The sequence below is a fragment of the Canis lupus genome, chromosome 3 (assembly GCF_011100685.1).
Source record: "Canis lupus familiaris isolate Mischka breed German Shepherd chromosome 3, alternate assembly UU_Cfam_GSD_1.0, whole genome shotgun sequence".
NCBI classification, from domain to species: Eukaryota; Metazoa; Chordata; class Mammalia; order Carnivora; family Canidae; genus Canis; species Canis lupus.
In genome coordinates, this window is record NC_049224.1 from 10066916 (window position 1) to 10089329 (window position 22414).

The window sequence follows — 22414 nt, forward strand, 5'->3', positions numbered from 1 at the left end:
AAATGTAGTTGTAGTTCCCAGGCTTCCAGCTCCAATGATAAAAGGAGAACACAGAAGGGGGAAAACGGGGTTCAGTGGCCAACACAATTTCACACGATCCAGCATATTTCTAAGCCAAATTACTCACATTCTTTCCCAGGGAACAGTTCTCATTTGACCTACAATAGGAGATGCTGAATATATGTTCTCTGAGTAAGACAACGTTAATTCAGGGGAGACCCCAGGAGAAACTTAAACCAGCTAGTCGAAGTTAGTCAAGCGTTAGAGGGCTAGGTTGATTTTCCTTTGGCTGACATTATCCATACTAACTCCTCAGCAGTAGCCGGAAGGGTGTGACAAATTAGCATAGGAGTCATTTGTAGGATTGCCAAACAGAAACTAAATAATATATCCATGCTTCTCTCCTGTCACCAAGTTGTTTGAAAGCCAATATAGGGGAAAGGAAGTGCCAATTTCAAAGCCTCACTAAAGAGCTGCGTTCAGAATAAGTTACTCTTCTCTGTCTGTAAAGGTAGCTCTGTTGCATGTAATAATTTAGCAAGGATAATTTGTAAGAAAGTTCAAGATAAAAAATTTATGGATGAGATCGCTTTGAAGATTTTGACTTAAAGCAACGTTGTGAACTAACATTTCCACTAACGTAGAAATTTAAGAAAGTTTGAGCAGGATGCAAACCCTACAACCACAATGTCTTTACTCAGGGTATTATAACTAAGTAAGTAGTCCACAAAGAACCATTACAGTTAAACTTAGTAGTGAAACTTTGGAAAAGCTGAGAATACTATAATAAAATCAGAGTTTTATGAAACCATGATCAACCTCCTCAATTTTATGAAATGTCAATTTTTTTTTTTATTTCTGGATTTAAATCTGAATGTCTTAGATATTCTCACACTTTCTTCTTCCACGAGGATATTGACAGGCATACCAAATAACTACCTTGCTTTGGAGGAGCCTCATTTTATTTCTGTTTAGGGGAAAGTCCAGGTTCGAAGAAGAAGATGGTGATCATAACAGGACCATTAGATGCCTAAATTGAGACCGATGGAAAAAGAAACGGAAGACTTATGACATATTTTTAGTTTTAGCAGAAACTGAAATTTAAAGGTCACGGTTGGCAATGTTTGAATTTCTCTCTTAGCAAAATACACAGTTTAAGACCCCTGAAATACAACACAGCTTTTAGAACATAGAAATGGCAAAATAAATACCTCTGAATTTGTCAACTTTTTTTGTTTTCACAGTTGACTAAATTTCCCATTTGCTTGTAGTCTACAGCCTAAGAAACGTGAAAACTTGTTTTTTTAATAAAAGATTATTTCTAAACTTATCAATGTAAAAAGTTACCTTCTCAAACATTGAGGGTTTCTTTATTAGTTAACTGTCCTAAAATCTTCTGTAAGAGATTTTATGATTTAAAATCAAGGGCAAATTAATCTGACATATTTATCATATGATAACATATCATGTATATGTATGCATTGCCAATTCTCTTTAAAAATATTTAGGATCCCTGGGTGGCGCAGCGGTTTAGCGCCTGCCTTTGGCCCAGGGCATGATCCTGGAGACCCGGGATCGAATCCCACGTCGGGCTCCCGGTGCATGGAGCCTGCTTCTCCTTCTGCCTATGTCTCTGCCTCTCTCTCTCTCTCTCTCTCTCTCTGTGTGTGTGACTATCATAAATAAATTTAAAAAAAATATTTAGCAGCAATAGTTACTATTTTAACTTAGTTGCTTTATTAAAATATTTTAATTTTGTGCAAAATGCAGAAGTCAAAGGAAATGCATATTATTATTTTCTCTCAGGTAACCATGACCATGAAAAGGTAAGCTACTTAAGCCAGAGGAGTGTCTCTAGTTTCACTTAAGGGTGGTATATACTTCTTTCAACAAATCTATGTAGAGTTAAATGTTTTGACTGGTAGATTAGAAAATCTAAATTAAATTGAAATTAAATATTAAAATTTGGTAAGATGGTAAAGCTTAGGAGTGCTTTGCCGAGCAAAATGAATGTAGCATTTAGAGGTATATGAATATTCACAATTCAACAAAAATAAGGAGGCTAATCTTGCTGAAGGAATGGGCTCTTTCATTGGAGAGAGTAATAATTAAAATATCCAGATACGTGAAAGCTTCTATATAGATCTTTCAAGCCTTTATAGCATTTTCTGTTTGTGTTCTTCATCTGTAGTTATTTTATATTATTCTCCAATTTATATATTAATTTTGAAATCTCTACTGATTAAGTAAACTCTTACGGGCCAGAACCATATTTCATACTTCTTTATAATTCTCAGTTGTGCATTGCACAGTGCATATTATAGGCATGCAATAAACATTGGTGTTGGTATGGTTGATTATGATAATGATAATGGTGGCAACAATGTTGGATAGGTAGATTAAGACATGAGTGGGTAATTGTTTGGATGCCAATCTGATAACTTTATTTATTTTTATTTATTTATTTATTTTTGCCAATCTGATAACTTTAAATACAATTTAAGAACATGGCATTAGAGGCTAGAATTTATCATGAAATAATTTTGAAGGCAGAAATATCAAGGTATTTGGTGACTAAGTTTAGGTAAGAAAGGCACAGTTGACACAAGTAATACTTAACTGTAAGATTTAAGTGTTGGAAAATTAAGGGATGGTTGGAAGGGAAGCTGATTGGTCAAGAAAGAAGATTAAAAGTTAGTTTTAGTAAATTTGTCATAACAATGAAGAAAATAAAAATACCAAGTATATCATTGAAGATCATGAACTGAGGTTTATACTGTGAGGATGGAGATATAGGTTTAAAATTCATTGCCCTCTAGTTGAGGTATGATAAGGCAACAAAGGATGTTCTAGTTCTCTTTCATGGAAAGAATAAAGAAAAGCAAAATACACATATTTCATAATGTGGTATATGTATTCCTGGAAAACCTTCTATTCTGCCAAATTGTGTACTACAAATAAGGCTTACACGAAAGATAGAATTGGGGGCAAGCCATCAAACTCTGCAACTTTATAAACAGAGCACAAACAGAAAATGCTATAAAGGCTTGGAAGAACAATCAGAAAGAAAGAACAAACAGAAAGAAACAATCCGAATGTTAACAAACACTGACAGGTTTTTTTAAAAAGGCAAATTTCTAATAAATTAATAAATTGTACTATAAATAAATATTGTGAAAAACAATAAAAGCTTGATAGGAGGTGTATAAAGAAGGATGTGGAGTTACACAGACAAGAGAGAATTATAAAGATTGGAAAGAAGGAGGTAATAAAGGCTACATAAGAAGCCAAACTGATCTCTCTGTGTGTCTCTCATGGATAAATAAATAAAATCTTTAAAAGAAAAAAAAGAAGAAGCCAAACTGAGCCAAGGTGTAAAGAACATGTGGTGACATGGTTAAATGCCCCTTAGTGGCTCTTTGTAATCTAGCACCATGTGGTAGACAGAATAATGCCCCCCCAATTTTCCATATCCTAATCCCTAGAATCTGTAAATATTTTTGCTCACATGGCAAAATGGAAATCCTTACATGTAAAACTTAGAGATTGAGGGATTGTCCTAGGTGATCTGAGTGCCCCCAGTCTAATGACATGGGTCCTTAAAAGCAGAGATTCTTTTCCTAGCTGTGGTCAGAGGGAGATATAAATGAATAATAAAGAAGTTTAGAGAGATATGTTGCTGACTTTGAAGTTAGAGTGAGGGGACTTCAGGGAAAGAAATGTGGGCAGCCTCTAGAAACTGGGAAAGTCAAGGAAACAGATTCTCCTCTAGACCTGTGGAAAGGAATGCAGCTCTGTAGACACCTTGATTTAAGCCCATTGAGATACAAGATCTGTGTTAGACAACTACTGCAGCTAGTACTACTACTATTAATGTTACTACTACTTCTATTACTACTACCAATCTGTAAGGGTAAACTTGTGTTTTATGCCACCAAATTTGTGATAATTTATTAAGCAGAAATAGAAAACTAACATTTTTTCAATATGTCATATTTTTTTAATATTAATAGGCTAGAGACAGTCATAGACTATTCAATGTGAATTTTACATCATAATAACTTCATATTAATTTATACTAATAGTTTGTAGAGTCATTCGCATTATAGAAACATGTGAAGGCTGAAGAGACTGCCCGCAAAACTGAAGGTCCTCATTTAAAAAGCAGTTTTGAAAAAAGGGAAGTAAGTACAAAAGGCAGGACAAATGACACATAAAAAGTAGCATTAAATCTTATCCAGAATGGCCCATGGGATAAGGGTTTTATGATCGTATGAGTAGAGAATTCTATCAATGTTGAAGAGTCATAGAGGAATTTTTCAGATATTTTGTCTTATGACTAGGATTGTCAGATAGAATGCAGATTCCCCAGTTAAATTTGGATTTCAGATAAACAGCACATAATTTTTGTTTGAGTGTAAGAATGTCCCATACAGTATTTGGAACATATTTACACCACAAAGTTATCCATTGTTTATCTGAAATTCGCATTTACTTAAGTATTTTATATATGTATTTTAAAGACTTTATTTATTTGAAAGAGAGAGCATAAGAGAGATAGCAAGCACAGCATAGGGAGGGGTAAAAGGAGAGGGAGAAGCAGACTCCTTGCTCAGCAGGGAGCTTGACTTGGGTCTCAATCCCAGCACCCTGAGATCATGACCTGAGCCAGAGGCAGACACTTAACTGAGTCACCCAGAAACCTCTAACTGTTCTATATTTTTATTTGCTTAGTCTGGCAACCTTACTTGTTTTTAAAATGATTGATTTTAAGACATTTTTATTATTAATTCATCATAAATCATGAGAATCTTTCAAATTAGGAATTTGATGTTTCACTTTACTTAAAAAATATCCTACTAAAAAAAAATCCTACTAAATTTATGGTGTATCTTATACAGCATCTTAAAATCAGGGAAATAGGTATAAGATTTTCTTATTTTTTTTTGGTATTCTATATATTTGAGATATATCTTTAGTTGGTTAATTGACATATTTAATTGTCATATATAGTACATGTATGTCTATGTTCTTATGAACTATTTCTTGCAAATTAAAACTTAGTCTATGATAGTGAAAACATTGAGTGAAAAATTCTGTAATATGTTGTTACATGAGGATAAAGCAAATTTGTTTCATTTTTGTAATGTAAGGCAGCCAGTATTTGAAAATTAGATTAGCAGTGGAGCCAGTTCGCATGTTCCTATGTCGTGTGGAGAAGGTATAATGATTTCAAAGACAGCCTGATGTTGACAGAAATTTCAACCATGAATTTATACTATATCCGATCATCAACTTGAATTGACACCTTTTATTTAAATCTTTAAAGATTTTATTTATTAATTTTAGAGAGACAGAGAGAGTGTGAGTGGAGGGAGGAGCAAAGAGGGACAAGCAGACTCTGCTCTAAGCAGTAGCCCCACGTGGGGTTTGATCTCCTGGCTCTGAGATCATGAGCTGAGCAGAAATCAAGAGTCTGTCACTTAACCAACTGAGCCACCCAAGTGCCTGTCCAATCACTTGATACTTTAAGTGTTTAAAGAATTTTACTCAGAATTTTAAATATTTGTATTTTTATTTCTTTGTGTCTTCTTGTTTTTAAATGTTCTCTTTTCTCTACATGTTCTCCATACTTATAAAAGTCTCTAGACTTTTAAATATTTTTTCTGCAAGCTATATTCCAATTTATATATATCAGAAACTGTGTACATATTGTGAACTCATTTTTTTTTCTTTTTTAAAATATTTTATTTATTTGTGAGAGAGAGACAGAGATGGTGGTAGAGAGCACAAGTGAGGAAGAAAAGGAGAAGCAAGCCTCCACCGAGCAGGAAACCCAATCCAGGGCTCTATCCCAGGACCCCAGGACCATGACCCAAGCCAAAGGCAGATGCTTAACTGACCAAGCCACCCAGGTGCCCCTGAACTGATTAGTTTTTAAATGGAGTACTTTACCAACCGAGGCAAACAGTACCAGGAAAATCAGGAAGAAAATTATCAGTATTCCATACAGTTTCCATTATGCATTTATGCATAAATTTTCTGTCCATAAACATCCTCAAATTATATTATATATATTATTTATAATTATATATATATATAATATATATAAATTAGTAAGATAGCTTCTTTTAACTATCTTAACCAACTCTACAGGAAGCCTGCCTGATTCACTCTGGCTTTTTTTTTTTTTAATGGGTGAAAAACTTGCATATAACTTTGTGGTATTTCATTTGCCTTCTTCTGTTACCGTTTTCCAGATTTGTAGTTCTATTTTTTTATACTTTGTAATACTTACAAATTAAATATAAAGCATAGGGGACTTTTAATAATGATAAACTTTTCAGCACAGTAATCTTGGGGAAGTATTTTCGTATGATATTTGACATTAAGTTGAACAACAATACCTCTCTCTGACATAATGGAACCAATGTCAGTGGAGTGCAGACTAAATTACAAAGGGCATTTATTTCCCAGAAGCTGTAAAGGATTAAAAACTATCTCAGATCGTGATATTCTATTTTGTATCATGTTGCTTTGTACTATAAGTTTCTTCTTAAGAAAAAGAGAAAAATATAATGGGAATCCTTTATTTCATGACCACCAGCATCTGTAGGAGTTTCTATATTACATGGTCAATATTTTCAACGAAAAGTCCCTTTGCACTTACATCTTATAAATGGAGTATGTGGCTTCATAATCAAAAGTATTCTCTAAAGTCCTATTTAAGGAAGCAAAGGTTTCCAGCTATAGTCACAGCATTAAAACAGATGTTTTTCAAAGTTCACTTGTATTTGGTTGGTTGCTATCAGTAATAAATTCACTTGTACTTAATGTTAGATCATGAAATCAAGATTTCATTCCAAGTAGAGTCTGAAACAAACTAAAGATATCAAATATTAAGATGAATTATATTTTCAAATATTTTGGAATTGTGTTTTAGGGTTCCAGAATCCCTTTATTTATTCCTTATCCCCTTGACTTGCCACATGTTACCAAAAGTAGCATAGCTATCCATGAAGGAATGAGGGCTTTTTTGTTTCTAAAACATCTAGGTTCGAACAGGAATTTACTTTTGGCAGGTTCCTTGCCATCACTGAGCTCTGTTTACCTTTGTAAAGCAGGGATGATAATAGTGTGCTATTGCTGAGAGTAGCTCTCCATAATTTTTTTTTTCACATTTGTGTATGGTCGGGGATTTCTGAACAAAACTCATTGGAAAACTTTGTTAAAGGATGATTACTAGTGAACATGCTTTAAAAGCCTGAGATGGTATATTGTTCCAAAGATATTTAGAGACTTCTCTCCCCTGAGGCCATTTGCTGTTCCAGTTTTGGGGGGCTGGGACTTTGCCTTCTAAGGAAGACTTATTTACATTCCTGCTTAAATGCTTCTCTTCCTCTCCAGCCCCCCCCCCACCCCACACACACACCGCCTCTGTTTCTAAGGGAAGGAGATACAGATCTGTTAACTGTCCTGTACAACTTCAGAATCTCACAAATTCAGAGTTCTTGTTATGTGGTACAAACCCAGTACAAGCACAGGGTAACAGAAGGCCCTTACCATATTGCCCAGTGGAGACTGGAATTTGCGGAACCAGTGCTAATGTACTCTGTATGTAATAATGATCTGTTCTCTGATCCAGAAACTTTATGTATCTTATTAGAATATGAATCAGTCTCTATCTATCTATCTATCTATCTATCTATCTATCTATCTATCTATCTATCATCTATCATCTATCTGCTATCCACACACACGTATCAGCCATTCCATTTGCTACCTAAGAGAATCTAGAATCTCTGTTCCAATGGCATTATGCCCATCCTCAAAGGATGGTGCTCATTTCTGTTGCTAGCATGGGCTTAGATATACCAGATCCCTTTCTCTCCAGTTAAGTTAGAGGTAGGTTAAATATAACCAAGGATATCAAAGAAGTCAGCCAAATCAATGGTAGTTCTAGGAAAGGTTTTCCTCATAAGTGGGAAAGTGCTATATTAAGAGAATTCCATTTCCCTCCCAATTATTTGCATTTTGGAGCTTGTCTTACGAGAATGTGGTGCACAGGGGTGCAGCCCACATGTTGTGATCATTAGAAGCAAGTATGAAGAAAGAAGCAGAATGGGGATGAAAGAACAGAAGAAATGTCAAATCAGAGAACAAAAGAGCAGAGTGTTTTGGATAACGTCTTTAAGCTGCTAAATCAACCCTGAATCCATTCCTTTGGATTTTTTCATTGACTATAAAGTAAGTGATCCCTATAATTCAACCATGCTCTTGTTATTTTCATTTACTTAAACTAAGTAATATAAGAATATAGGAATTGAAAAAAAAAAGAATATAGGAATTGTAAAGATTAAATGAAATGAGAAATTAGGTAACTAGAATAGGACCTAGTAGATGCTTAGCTAAAAAAAAAAAAAAAAAAAAAAAGATTAAAAGAAAAAAAAATGTGCTGCTGCTGCTGCTAGTACTACTAATGGGGATTATCCCAGGTCTGAACACCTGTAGGCCTATTGTCTAAGTGTCTGCATCATAGATCTGGGGTGCTGGTTTGTGGGGTTTATGAAAGAGTGGTCATTTAATCACAAGGACAGAAATGAGGCATGTTGGTAAATGGAAGGAACGTCAGAGTAAAATATAGAAGTGGTAAAATTTAGTTAGAGCAATTATTCTCAAACAGGAACCCTTTATACTCTCAACAATTATTTAGAACTCTAAAAAGTTTTACTTATATGAGTTGTCTATATCAACATATACTGTAGTCGAATTTAGAATTAAATTTTAAAATTGAGTACTTCATTTTAACTTTATTGAAAACCTGTTTTATATAGATTACTTTTTCAAAAATTAAAAAAAAAGAAACATCATTGTTTAATTTTTTTGCAGCTCATTTTAATGCTTAGCTTCTTATATCTGCCTCTGCATTCAAATAGCTCTGTTCTATTTGATTGAAGTATAGTGAAGAAGTTTTGGTTTTGCACAGATATGCACTTAGAAAAGGGAGGAGTATTGCAATGATCTTAAAGATAATTGTGGTTATTTTGTTTTGGAATTACACCAAAACTTGTCAATTGATGGTTTCTTAAAAGTTGATTAGAATGTAGAATTTTGATACATAGCAACATATTTCAAAGCAACAAATGTGCAATCCATTGATCTGTGTTGCATCTTAATTACTTTTACTCATGCATAATTCTGTAACATCATGCATTGCTATTTGGAAAATATTGGTTAACTGTGTTATGTATATCATTTAAAAATTGGCAAATTCATTATCACATTTGTTAGCATCAGTGGTGTTCTAATAAGAATATTAGTTAAGTATTGGAAAACTGTCAAGTTCATGGTGGCAGACCTACATTTTCTAAAATTCTAATTTTTCCTTGAAAGCTTGAAATACATTATTGCAACAAATATTGTCAGTTGTTTTCCTTGAAATGACAGGTTCACTTCATTAATTTTTGAAAAAATGTCTGTCAAAACATGTCTGAATAATTATAGTATGTCACTGTATCTTCAAGTAAAAATGGTGCTCCACTAAAAAACCAGCAAGTTGAGTTTGCATCTGAAACAATTGCACACGAGCTTTTACTGGAAACAGCCATATGCTTCAGAATGTAGCAGAAGCATTTTATCTTGATCTTTCATTTTGTCCTATAGACTATTAAAGAGGGATCTATGCAAAGGCTGAACATGATTAAATTAATTTTACTACTTCACCATGAACACTGTTATGTGAAATTCAATGTTTTTCTTTTTTATAAAATTATGAGTGCATGTCAGTAAAGAATACAATGACTCCTAGACTACTGACGTATAATTTGGTGCTGCTACCTTAACTCATGTTAAGGTGTCAGCATTTTTATCATCATTGTTTTTGTACCATCAGTGTACATGTCAACCAAGTGAAAGAGGCAAATTATCTCTTAGTATTATTATGAAATAGTTTTGACCTCATTGGTCCCTGAAAGGATCTTACAGGCTGTTTTTGGTTCTAGAGATCATACCTTGAAAACAATCAATTTAAGGAACAAAGCAGGGAGAGGGAATGTATCAGTGTGTCAAGAATCTCCCTAATATCCTGACAGGCTAATAAAATGAAGATGTCACATCAAGCCCATTAAAAGAGAGGACTGTTTATTTGCATTCATCAACCATCCAACCCAATAATCCCTAGTTCTTGTTCCCAGTGGTAGATGTTGTGATATAGACATCTTCCATTTGGATGGAAATTTTTGGATTAGGTGTGTTGTTTGTGAATCTTTAACCATTGATTCATGGTGTCTGAGTCTTCTAATGTACTTGAAGGGAGAAACCAAGAAATTTTTGAGTTTTATTAAGTCATTCAAACAAAGTGCTTACCACAGCAGATTCAGGTTGTTACCCAAACTTCATCATTTTCTTGTGTTATCTGTTTATTTTCTGTCATCCATTGCAGGAGTCTGCTGCATATTTCTCCTTCTCCACACATACTTCCATTAGATACAGGCAGGCATATTTTTGCATTATACTTATAACATCTGCTTTGAAGAGACAGGGAGTAATCTTGTTGATTCAACTATTTTATCTTACTTAGGAAGATAAAGTTCAGTAACACCCAAACCTAAAACGTTTTTGTGGTCAGCATTTACTGACTGGTACAAAGTTATTACTTTTATGTACTTATCACAATACTTTCAGCTCATGAACTGCTGACATTTGTCTTTCTTATCCTAAGTTGAGAAAATTACACACAAACATGTAAGAATTCTGCTTGGTATGGCTAGTAAAGTTGAGATTTTATTTCTAGAAGTTTGAGAATGCCTCTTTATCCAGAGCATGATACTCCTTACTGGTGTGTTAGAAACTTTGCATATTCTCACTAATAATGAGATATTAACTTTTATACTAGTTTTAATCTTTTTTTTATGTTTAAATGTATTTCATTTTTGTCTTACCTATTATTTATTGCTGATTATATTTTATTGATCCCTACTAACCACTCTAAATTATTTTTTCAATATGACATTAAATAAATAAATATCTAACATTTATGCTGCTCTGTTCAAATTCTCAGTTTATCCCAACTTTTACCTCTGACAGCAATTTTAAATGGCACAAAGAGTCTGATGACGTGTCTCTGATTCTTGGATATAAAGATTCATGTTCAAGATCATGATCGTCACAGCTGTATGATCCCTGCAACTGAAATATGCACTGGTGTTTTGGAGATAGCTGATTGGACAAACAGTGAAAATATGAGATAAATATTACCAAGAATTCTCAGGAAAATTAACCCATGGGACATGAAATCCTCCTTGTCATAAATCACATAATAGTTTTTCTTTTATGTGAGAATTGGTAGAGAACACTAATATATTTAGACAGTTGATTCTAAGCAATTAAGGCCACTGCAAAGATCATGTGTATTTTGTACTAAGGAAGAATGGATACTGCTTTTAAGAACTATACATTTCTTTAGAGATTCAGATTTTAATTTCTTACACTATTCATACATATACATTTCTTACACCATTTCTTACACTTTCTTACATATACAACTTTCACTTATACTTACCTATACATACATATACAACTTACACTTTCTTACATATACAAATTCAGTTTTAATTTCTTACACTAGGGTTCTTTTTCGCTTTCAGATTTATTCACTATTTTTGAAACAGCATTATTGAGTCATATATTACAAATCATAAAATGCACCCATTCTAAGTGTATGGTTTGATAATTTTTAGTAAATTTAAAGAGTTGTAGAGGCCAGCACACTCTAGTTTTAGAATCTTTCCATAAACCCCAAAAGATTTCCTGTGCCCATTTTCTGCAAATCCTTATTCCCACTGTCATCTCTAGGCAACCACTAATCTATGTGTGTCTTTAAAGATTTTTCCTTCTAGACCATTCACATACATGGAGTCATACACTATTTAGTCTTGCATCTGAGTTCTTTGGCTTAGCATAACGTTTCTGAGGTTCACCCATGTTGTAGATTCATGTATCAGTAGTTTGTTCCATTTTATTGCAGAGTAGTGCAATATATGAATATACCACATTTGTTTAGACAATCATCAGCTGATGGGCATTTGAGTTATTGCCAAATTTTTGCTACTATGAATAATACTGCTGTGAGCATTCATATACAAAACCTCGTGTGGACATACATTCCTATTTATTTGGGGTGCCTAGGAATGGAACTGCTGAATCATATAATAATTTTATGTTTAACTTTTTAAGAAACTGTAGAGGTTTTCCAAAGTAACTGCACCATTTACCATTGCTAGCAATGTACGAAGTTTCCAGTTTTCTACAAGTTTACCAACACTTATTATTGTATGTAATTTTGATGATAGCCATTCTAGTGGTTATGAAAAGACCCCTTACTGTGGTTTAAATTTGTACCTCTCAAATGACTAATGAGGCTGAACATCTTTTTATGTTTATTAGACATTCACAAATCTTTTTTAAATATCAATTTAAATATTAATTGTAGTGGCTGCAAGTTGACAGTAAGGTAGAGGGTCTTGTTGAATTCACCTTTTAAATCTTCTTGATGGTCAGCCTCCCAGTTTCATGGTAAAATGCTACTTTGCTCTTCAGGGAGATAAACGTAACTTTCTAAGATCTGAAACTCTGATAATATATGCTCTCTTCTGTTTACACTGGTTAAGAAGAGATACCTAGGCCTGATTACCAACTTGATATATTTCCCTTCATGACTCAACTTTCTTTTGAGCATTGTTACGATTTATAGCCAAAAAAGTCATGTATTCAGGGGTGCCTGCATAGCATGGTTGGTTAAGCTTTGGACTCTCAGTTTCAACTCAGGCTATGATCTCATGGCAGTGAGATACAGCCCCATGTGCAGCTCTGCGCTCAGTGTGGAGTCGGCTTGGGAATCTCTCTCCCTCTCCCTCTGCCCCTCCTGCTTGTATTCCTGTCTCTCTCTCCCTAAAATAAATAAATCTTAAAAAAAAAAAAAGAGTCACTGTATCCATTTCCAAAAGTGGAATATAGTAGCACAGAGAGTTCTACACAGTGATTGTTGTGTTAGTGATTAGGGGGCCTATCAAAAATCTGAACTGAGATTATTTCCCTCGGGGCACCTGGGTGGCTCAGCAGTTGAGTGCCTGCCTTCAGCCCAGGGTGTGAACCCAGATTCCGGGGGTCCAGTCCCACATGCTGGTACATGGAGCCCACTTTTCTCTCTGCCTGTGTCTCTGCCTCTCTCTCTTTCTGTGTCTCTCATGAATTAATTATTATTTTTTTTTTTTAAAGAGAGATTATTTGCCTATAGACTTACCAGCTGACCTTCTTGACTCAATCCTCTGCCTGGCTGGACCTATGATATATACAAGACCTATATAAACTTGAGAACTTGAACCTGAATACTCTTGACTCTCTGCTTTTCAAATTCCTGCACATTTTTTTAAATGAATTTATTCATGAGAATATTTATTTATTTATTCATGTGTTTCCACCTACGTGTCCCAATTCCTGCACATTTTAAAATTTATTTATTTATTTATTAATATTTTATTTATCTATTCATGAGAATACACAGAGAGGAGAGGGAGAGAGAGGCAGAGACACAGGCAGAGGGAGCAGGAGACTATGCAGGGAGCCCAATGTGGGACTCGATCCTGGGTCTCCAGGATCACAACCTGGGTGGCGCTAAACTGCTGAGCTACCCAGGCTGCCCTCCTGCACATTTTTATTCTGACTGCCATAAATAATACAAGAACACAGTAATACTTTTTAAGAGCGAGGTTATCCCATTTTTTGGGGGTATTTTGATACCTGTAACCACAAACTTACCAGAAATACTAACTTAATGTTTACAAAAGGAATTAGCATAGTTTTGGCAAGTTTTTGTTAGATGATATTTCAAAATTGCTCCCCTTTCTCTGTATTACCATGATATACATATAGCACATATAGAGAAATTTGCCCTACTGTGTTACACACAACTATGTAGTAGAATAGTTTCATAATTCTACTTTGTGTCATTACAAAATAACTGCTATTAGACTTGTTCTGCCACTATAAATAACTGCAACACCAGACACAAGATATGGACTGTTTTCAGATATTAAATAACAGGTGTCAGGAGACTGCAATCACTGAGAAAAAGGAAACACATGAGATCAGCTGCATGACTGCTCTGGTTTTCTGCCTGAGTGCATGTTCCTGACTATAATTCAGGAAGAGGAAATCCAAAAGTAGTCTCATCAAATTTGAGGTGACAAAGGTCAGAACTTGAGGCTACTGACATGGCTAGAATTTTCAGAGCAGGGTACTAGAGAAAAAATATCCATTTAGAGAAGGAGGTTCAGAAACTTGAATACAACTCACCATGGGTCTTTGTGTACTAAGCTGAACATGTGCAAATGACACTCTGAGAGGTTGCATAAATAATGACTACCAAAGGACAACACAGCTATTAGGGGGCCATGGGCTGAACAACTGCTACAGCTGGCACAGAGTAGATGTTGTCATTCTAGTAAGCAAGTGTGGAGAGACTTCGTTTAATATGATAGGTAGCAAAGAGTTCATGCTTCAGCGGTAGGGCAATTATAGCTCTCAAAGCCAGCTCTTTATTTCAACTAACAAAGATTTTTTTAGGGACACCTGAGTGGCTCAGTGGTTGAGTGTCTGCCTTCGGCTCAGGTTATGATCCCGGGGTTCTGGGGTGGAGTCCCACATCAGGCTCCCTCCGGGGAGCCTGCTTCTCCTTCTGCCTATAGCTCTGTATCTCTCTCCTGTGTCTTTCATGAAAAAATAAATAAAATCTTTAAAATATATATATATTTAAAAGCCTTGGAAAGGAAAAAGATAGGTGTAAATAAATTGTCAGGTGGAACAAAACAAATGCTTCATGAAAGAAAGCAATAACACATAAATGACAATATGATATTCATTATGTCCAGTATACAATGAAAAATAGACATGCAAAAAGCAATAAATGAGCCCCATAATCAGGAGAACTACCAATCAATAATGAAAATGATAAAGGTGTCAGAATTAGCAGATGATTTTATAATAGCTATTAAAAACTATACTCATGAAAGAAATTACATAAAGAAATGGAAAAACATCCCATGCTCATGGATTGGAAGAACAAATGTCTATGCTACCCTAAAGCAGTCTACGCATTCAATGCAATCCCTATTAAAAGACCACCAACATTTTTCACACAGCTGGAATAAACAATTCTAAAATTTATATGAAACCAGAAAAGACCCTAATTAGCCAAAGTAATGTTGAAAAAGGAAACTAAAGCTGGTGTTATCACAATTACTGATTTCAAGCTGTATTACAAAGCTGTGATCATCAAGACAGTGTGGTACTGGCACAAACAGACAGATAGATAAATGGGACAGAATAGAGAACCCCAAAAATGGACCCTCAACTCTATGGCCAACTAATCTTTAACAAAACAGGAAAGAATATTCAATGGGAAAAAAAGCCTCTTCAATAAATGGTGTTGGGAATACTGAACAACAACATGCAGAAGAATGAAACTGGACCACTTTCTTATACCATACACAAAAATAAATCCAAAATGGATGAGAGACCTTAATGTGAGACAGGAATCCATCGAAATCCTAGACGAGAACACAGGCAGCAACCTATTTGACCTCAATCACAGCAACCTCTTGGCTAGAAACCTCTCCAGAGGCAAGGGAAACAAAAACAAGAATGAATTATTGGACTTAATCATGATAAAAAAAACTTTAGCACAGCATAGGAAACAATCATCAAAACTAAAAGGCAACCTAAGAATGGGAGAAGATATGTGCAAATGACATATCAGATAAACGACTAGTACCCCAAATCTATAAAGAACTTATCAGAGTCAACACATGAAAAACAAGAATTCAGTCAAGAAATATGTAGAAGATAAAAAAAAATCAAAGAACACATGCATACATACATACATACAAAAATATATAAACAACTGACAGGGGAGCCTGAGAACATTTTGGAAAATGATACACTGGATAGGTGAGAACCTGTTGCATTGCTGCAGGTTAGGGAATGATACTTGCTGTGACTGTTTATAGGCCGATGTGTGCTTCACATGTTTTTAAATGGAAAGAACTGTACAATTAAAGAAATTTGTCATACAATGTCCTCTGGCCAGCCACAACACAGAGAAGAAAGGACAATTTTCTGTAATTTCTGATGAATATTGCATCCAGGCAAATTACTGGAGTGGTTTCGAGTCAAGGATTTGGATCATCTATGCCAGGGAATAATCATTATCAACAATAAATGAATATGAGCCCTGTCTTGTAATTAGTGTCTTATCAACATTGTTGTATTATAACAACTTTGGGGTACTGCTTATCTTTCGAATTTATTACAAAGAGTGCCAACAATTTTAATTGATTCAACTTTGAAGCACACATTTTTCAGTTATGCTTTTTGTAGGCGTTTATTTCAGACTAGTTTAAAAATATCTTGATATATTTTGTAGTTACTTATCGATTTGAATCAGGATTTTATCTGTATTATGCAATCAAAAAGACATTAGATGTTAGACTAATAATATATAATAACAATCATAAATTAATAGTTTTTGTTTTCAACTTTTTAAATCTAAGCACTTTCGGTTTTCTCAATGATTGAAATGATAAATAAATGCTATAAGTGTTATCCTAAAGACAAATTTATACTAACTAACGGCCATATTTATATTTTTACTTATTCAGATTCTATGTAATATTTTGTCTGGAAAAAAAGTGCTCATTTGCTAACAACATTTAAAACCACTATTCTGAGTTGCTAATTAAAAGGGGATGTGAAAAAAAAGCACTGATCAAGAGGTAGGAATTCTGTGAAGATAAATCTAATTTTAGACATTTAGAGTTGGATGCAGTGACATTAAGCTACATTATATATATATTTATAAGTTATCTTTACTGATTTCCAAGAAAAGTAAATATGGATAGGAGCTCCAAAGAAGCAAAAAAAAAAAAAAAAAAAGAGAGAGAGAGAGAGAATACAAAAAGGTATGTCTAGGTGTTGAAGACATCTCACAGTTGAGAGAAATTGAGGAGAAATTGCATAGTGTATATAGAAAAATTTACCTTATAAAAACCCAGTTTGAAATATACAGAGTTTTATTGATACGTATGTGTTCATGCTGAAAAGCAAACGTGGTTATTGCAACTATGGCCTGAAAGTTCTAGTACGAATGTGCTATTCCTGCTCTTCCCATCCAGAAGTGGTTCTATTCTTCAATCCCTTTCAATCCGACCTCAGATCTTTCTTCGACCGATGGAACTTAACAGAAATGACGCTGTGCCATTTCTGAGACCTTGCACTCTCTTGTAATGTGGGCATTACACCTCTGGAAATCCAGCCTGATCCAGTGTCCTGGGTGACAAAAAATACCTGGAGAGAGGCCAAGATATTTGAGATATTAGAGCTGAACCCAACTCCAGCCAACTTCTCAGCTGGATGCAGCAACATGAAGGAGTACAGATGAAAACAGCACAGGAATCACCTAATCAGACGAAAGGTTTATGAGAAATAACAAATTGTTGTTTTAAGCTGTTGAGTTTCAGGACAGCTCCTTACATAACAATGCATAACTGACACACTGGGCAAAACAGGCTGTTTTTGTTGTTTGTGTGATCTATTCTTAAATACACATGTGTCATATTTAATATGTGGTTTGATGCATAATGTGATATTGTATGTTCTCTAGGATAGTTGAAAGTAGTAGAAATATCAACAATTATTTGTTCCGTTTGTGTATAAAGGCGTATATATTACAATATAATTCAGCTTAAGGACCAACTAAATTTTCTTCAAGAAAGAATGCAAGATTTGGAGAAGAGAGAATCAATTTAAGCAGTGATTTGAAAAGGATTTGTTTTCTGTGCAATTTGAGTCAAGTTATTTCATTTCTCTAGATCTCCATTTTTTTTATTTGGTTAGAAATAATTTTAAGAAATATAATACCCAAGTTTGTAAGCACATATATCTGTCCTTCTTATTGTTGTTTATTTGTCTGTTTCTATGTTTATAGTTGAATTAACTTCTTGGAATTTGTTGCTAATATTTCATTTATTTTATTTAGCGTAATGTGTAGTTGAATGTAAACTATGAGGAGATTACTAAAGATATTACCCCAGAATTTTATTTTCTTAAAGATTTTATTTATTTATTTATGAGAAACACACACAGAGAGAGGCAGAGACACAGGCAGAGGGAGAAGCAGGCTCCACACAGGGAGCCGATGTGGGACTTGATCCCAGGATCCCAGGATCATACCCTGGGCCAAAGGCAGCGCTAAACCGCCGTGCCACCCAGGGATCCCTATCCAGATGTTTTACTGGAAAATGTTTTGGGTGATTGAAACAACTTTCATGGCAGGTTATCTATTTAAGTACTATATTACTGTTATAATGGCAGTTTATTCATATTAATATTAACAAGAATAAAATTTTAAAATTAAATAATAAGTGAAACTAATGTATATTCATGACTCTGAAAGCCACAAACTAAAACCATGAATACTGAATGAATAGATGAAGGCTAAATAAATAAATAAGATACATCATCCATATGCATTCGTCAAATAATATATCCGTATGATAAGAAGGCTCTGCCACAAACTTCTGGGTGTGGCATCTTATTCATTGCTGACATGATAATCAATCATCTTTTGACATATGTGACAAGTCAAATAAGGAAGAAAAAGTACTTGCCAAAATACTTAAATTATTCAAATGTGAGGAGATTTGCTCACAAAGAGATGACACCAGAAATTCTTATATTGTCAACTTGAAAAATTACTTTATGTCAATCATAAACTTTGGTTTTGCTCCCTGTGATTATTACAACTTTATGTATAATTCCAGTTGTCTGCAAAAATCACTCTCATTTAACAGATACTTGTATAATACCTGTCATATATTTAAAAAATTCACTTTTATTTTGAATTTTCACTCTAAAATTAAGGCTTGGATGGAGTTGGGATATATAATTTTTATTGGTCTCCTTAAACAACTTATGAGTGGCTTATAAACTATTGAAAAAGTAATTAAGTTAGGGACCAACTCATTTTATGTCATTATGAGGTTTTTGAAGACACAGAGTATTTTAAAAATTGTAGTCAATTAAAGGTAAAGAATGAAGAATGAAAATAATTTTTGAAAAATATATGCAAAGAATTTTTGTTAAAAATTTTAGATTGACTTTCTGCCCCTGCATGCCATCGTTAAAGTCTTCCCTTCCACCACCGTCGTGTCTAAATTAGAGTCTCCTAAAGAGCCTGAGCAGCTGCGGAAGCTCTTCATCTGAGGTTTGAGCTTTGAAACAACTGATGAGAGTCTAAGGAGGCATTTTGTGCAAAGGGGAATGTTTACGGACTGTATGGTAATGAGAGATCCAAACACCAAGTGCTCCAGAGGCTTCAGGTTTGTCACATATGCCACCCTGGAGGAGGTAGATGCAGCCATGAACGCAAGGCCACACAAGATGGATGGAAGAGTTGTGGAACCAAAGAGGGCTGTCTCAAAAGAAGATTCTCAAAGACCTGGTGCCCACTTAACTGTGAAAAAGACTTTTGTTGGTGACATTAAAGAAGATACTGAAGAACATCATCCAAGAGATTTTGAACAGTATGGGAAAATTGAAGCGACTGAGATCATGACTGACCGAGGCAGTGGCAAAAAAGAGAGGTTTTGCTTTTATGGCAATTGATGACCATGACTCTGTAGGCAAGATTGTCATTCAAAAATACCATACTATGGGGATCCCTGAGTGGCGCAGCGGTTTGGCGCCTGCCTTTGGCCCAGGGCGCGATCCTGGAGACCCGGGATCGAATCCCACGTCGGGCTCCCGGTGCATGGAGCCTGCTTCTCCCTCTGCCTGTGTCTCTGCCTCTCTCTCTCTCTCTGTGTAACTGTCATAAATAAATAAATATTAAAAAAAATACCATACTGTGAATGGCCACAACTGTGAAGTAAGGAAAGTCCTATCGAAGTAAGAGATGGCTAGTGGGTGGCTTCCGTGGCAGTTGAGGTGGTGGTGGATATGGTGGCAGTGGGGATGGCTATAATGGATTTGGTAATGTTGGAAGCAACTTTGGAAGTGGCGGAAGCTATAATGATTTTGGCAATTACAACAATCAATCCTCAAATTTTGGACCCATGAAAGGAGGAAAGAAGGAGGCAGAAGCTCTGGCCCCTATGGTGATGGAGGCCAATACTTTGCCAAACCATGAAACCAAAGTGGCTATGGCAGTTCCAGCTGCAGCAGCAGCTATGGCAGTGGCAGAAGGTTTTACTGCCGGGAAACAAAGCTTAGCAGGAGAGGACAGCCAGAGAAGTGACAGGGAAGCTACAGGTTACAACAGATTTGTGAACTCAGCCGAGCAGGTGGTGGCGGGGCCTGGCTGCTACAAAGAAGACATGTTTCAGACAATACTCATGTGTATGGGCAAAAAACTCGAGGACTGTATTTGTGACTAATAAGTTATTTTAGTTTCTGTTCTGTGGAAAGTGTAAAGCATTCCAACAAAGGGTTTTAATGTAGGTTTTTTTTTTTTTTTTTTTTTTTGCACCAGTGCTGTTGATTGCTAAATGTTATAGTCTGATCATGATGCTGAATAATGTGCCTTTTTTTTTTTTTTAAATTTAGACTGATAGTACAAACAGTTAAATAAAAGTAGTCTCATAGAAACTCAATTTGTTAGTAAAAGTTTCTTGGACCTTTTTTTTTCATTTTGCACCTCTTCATAAATGTTTTGTGGCATATTTATCTATATTCAAGATGATTACATTAAAATAACCAAGAATTTTCATACATCTTTATCGTTTGTCTCTTAAGTTTATTTCTACAAGAAAACAGAACAGAAGAGAAAATAGAGGTTTATTGTAGTCTGTTTATTTAAGGAATGTTTCATATTCTTGCTTGCTATGAAAAACGAGCTGTTTATTTTTGTACTATTTTTTTTTAATTTTTGTACTAATTTAATTCATATAGTCAAACCAAAATTTCTTCATTGAAACAGCACAATTTCTGCAGATTAAGAACTATATATTTCTCTTACCTTAGAAAATTTTGTTGGACTGGGACATCTAGGTAGCTTAGTCAGTGAGCATCTGACTCTTGGTTTTGACTGGCGTCATGATCTTAGGATCTTGGAGACCCGGGATCGAGTCCCATGTCGGGGTCCCGGTGCATGGAGCCTGCTTCTCCCTCTGCCTGTGTCTCTGCCTCTCTCTCTCTCTCTGTGTGACTATCATAAATATATAAAAAATTTTAAAAAAAATTATAAAAAAGGATCTTGGGATTGAGCCCTGAGTCAGGTTCTCTGGTCAGTGGGGAGTCTGCTTGTTCTTCAACACCTCCCCTGGCTTATGTGCTCTCTATCTCTCTCAAATAAATAAATAAATAAATAAATAAATAAATAAATAAATAAGTCTTAAAAAAAGAAAATAATGTTGGACTATAATCCCCTATATTTACATAGCAAAGTGCTTAATCAGTATAATCAATAGTTTATATTCTTAATATCAATGAGATTGGAGCCAATCAATGATGTGAACTGTACTCTAGATCGTACATATGTTCAATAAATGGCTTTATCAGTCATTAAAACTTTATAAGATAGAATAAGTATGAGATGAGAAAAATCTCTCCAAAGCACTGTGTGAGCCTTCGTGAATATAATGCAACAACTCTGTGAAGTCTGAGAAAGGGAGATGCAGAAAGATTTCTCAAGGTACAGAAAGTAGTAAAAAGAGATCTTTAGTGATCCAAATACTTCTCCCACAGGCTTTATTTTTCAGGCACCCGGGCTGCCTGAAACTCTTCTCTTAAAGGCAAAAAGACAAACTGAATTTCTCTTTTCATGGCTCCCCTTTGATCATGACCATGAATACTAGACCTCTATCATGTGCCCAAGTGATAGTGCAGTTCTTTACCTTCATCGTTTCTATAAACTCTGCAGAGCACCAACAATGTGCAATGACATAAGCCCCTCAATTTTCTGTACCTTAAAAAAAAAAAAAAACTTCCTGTACCTTAAGAAGTTGTTTTTTAATCTCTTATATGAGCAATTACTTAAGGGATGTCATTTTTCTTTTTACTCTGAGATTTATCTTATACAAGAAGTTCCTTATCAAGATCAAGAACGCTTAAATAAGAATTGTAAAAATATCAGTAATTTTCCAGGTGGTATAGAGTTACTTTCTGCTCTACACCTTAATTCATTGTTATCAATTCCAATAAATCCTATTTTCCCTTCATTGCTGATGTCTTTCTTCACAACACAAAAGATAATCAATTTCTTTAGCCTTTTATATTTCTTTTTTTTAAATGAAATTTGTATTTTGGTGTCCAATAATATATGGTAATAAGAAAAAAGCACAGAATTATTTTCAGGAACATA

General features: G+C 34.8%; 1 protein-coding gene across 1 annotated transcript; it reads left to right on the forward strand.

The window, feature by feature from the left end:
• The first annotated feature begins 19117 nt into the window (after positions 1–19117).
• On the forward strand, positions 19118–19730 carry LOC119871315 (heterogeneous nuclear ribonucleoprotein A1-like). Its single transcript, XM_038532079.1, has one exon. The coding sequence runs from the start codon at positions 19375–19377 to the stop codon at positions 19717–19719; it is 345 nt and encodes a 114-aa protein (XP_038388007.1). The 5' UTR covers positions 19118–19374; the 3' UTR covers positions 19720–19730.
• The last annotated feature ends 2684 nt before the right edge of the window (positions 19731–22414 follow it).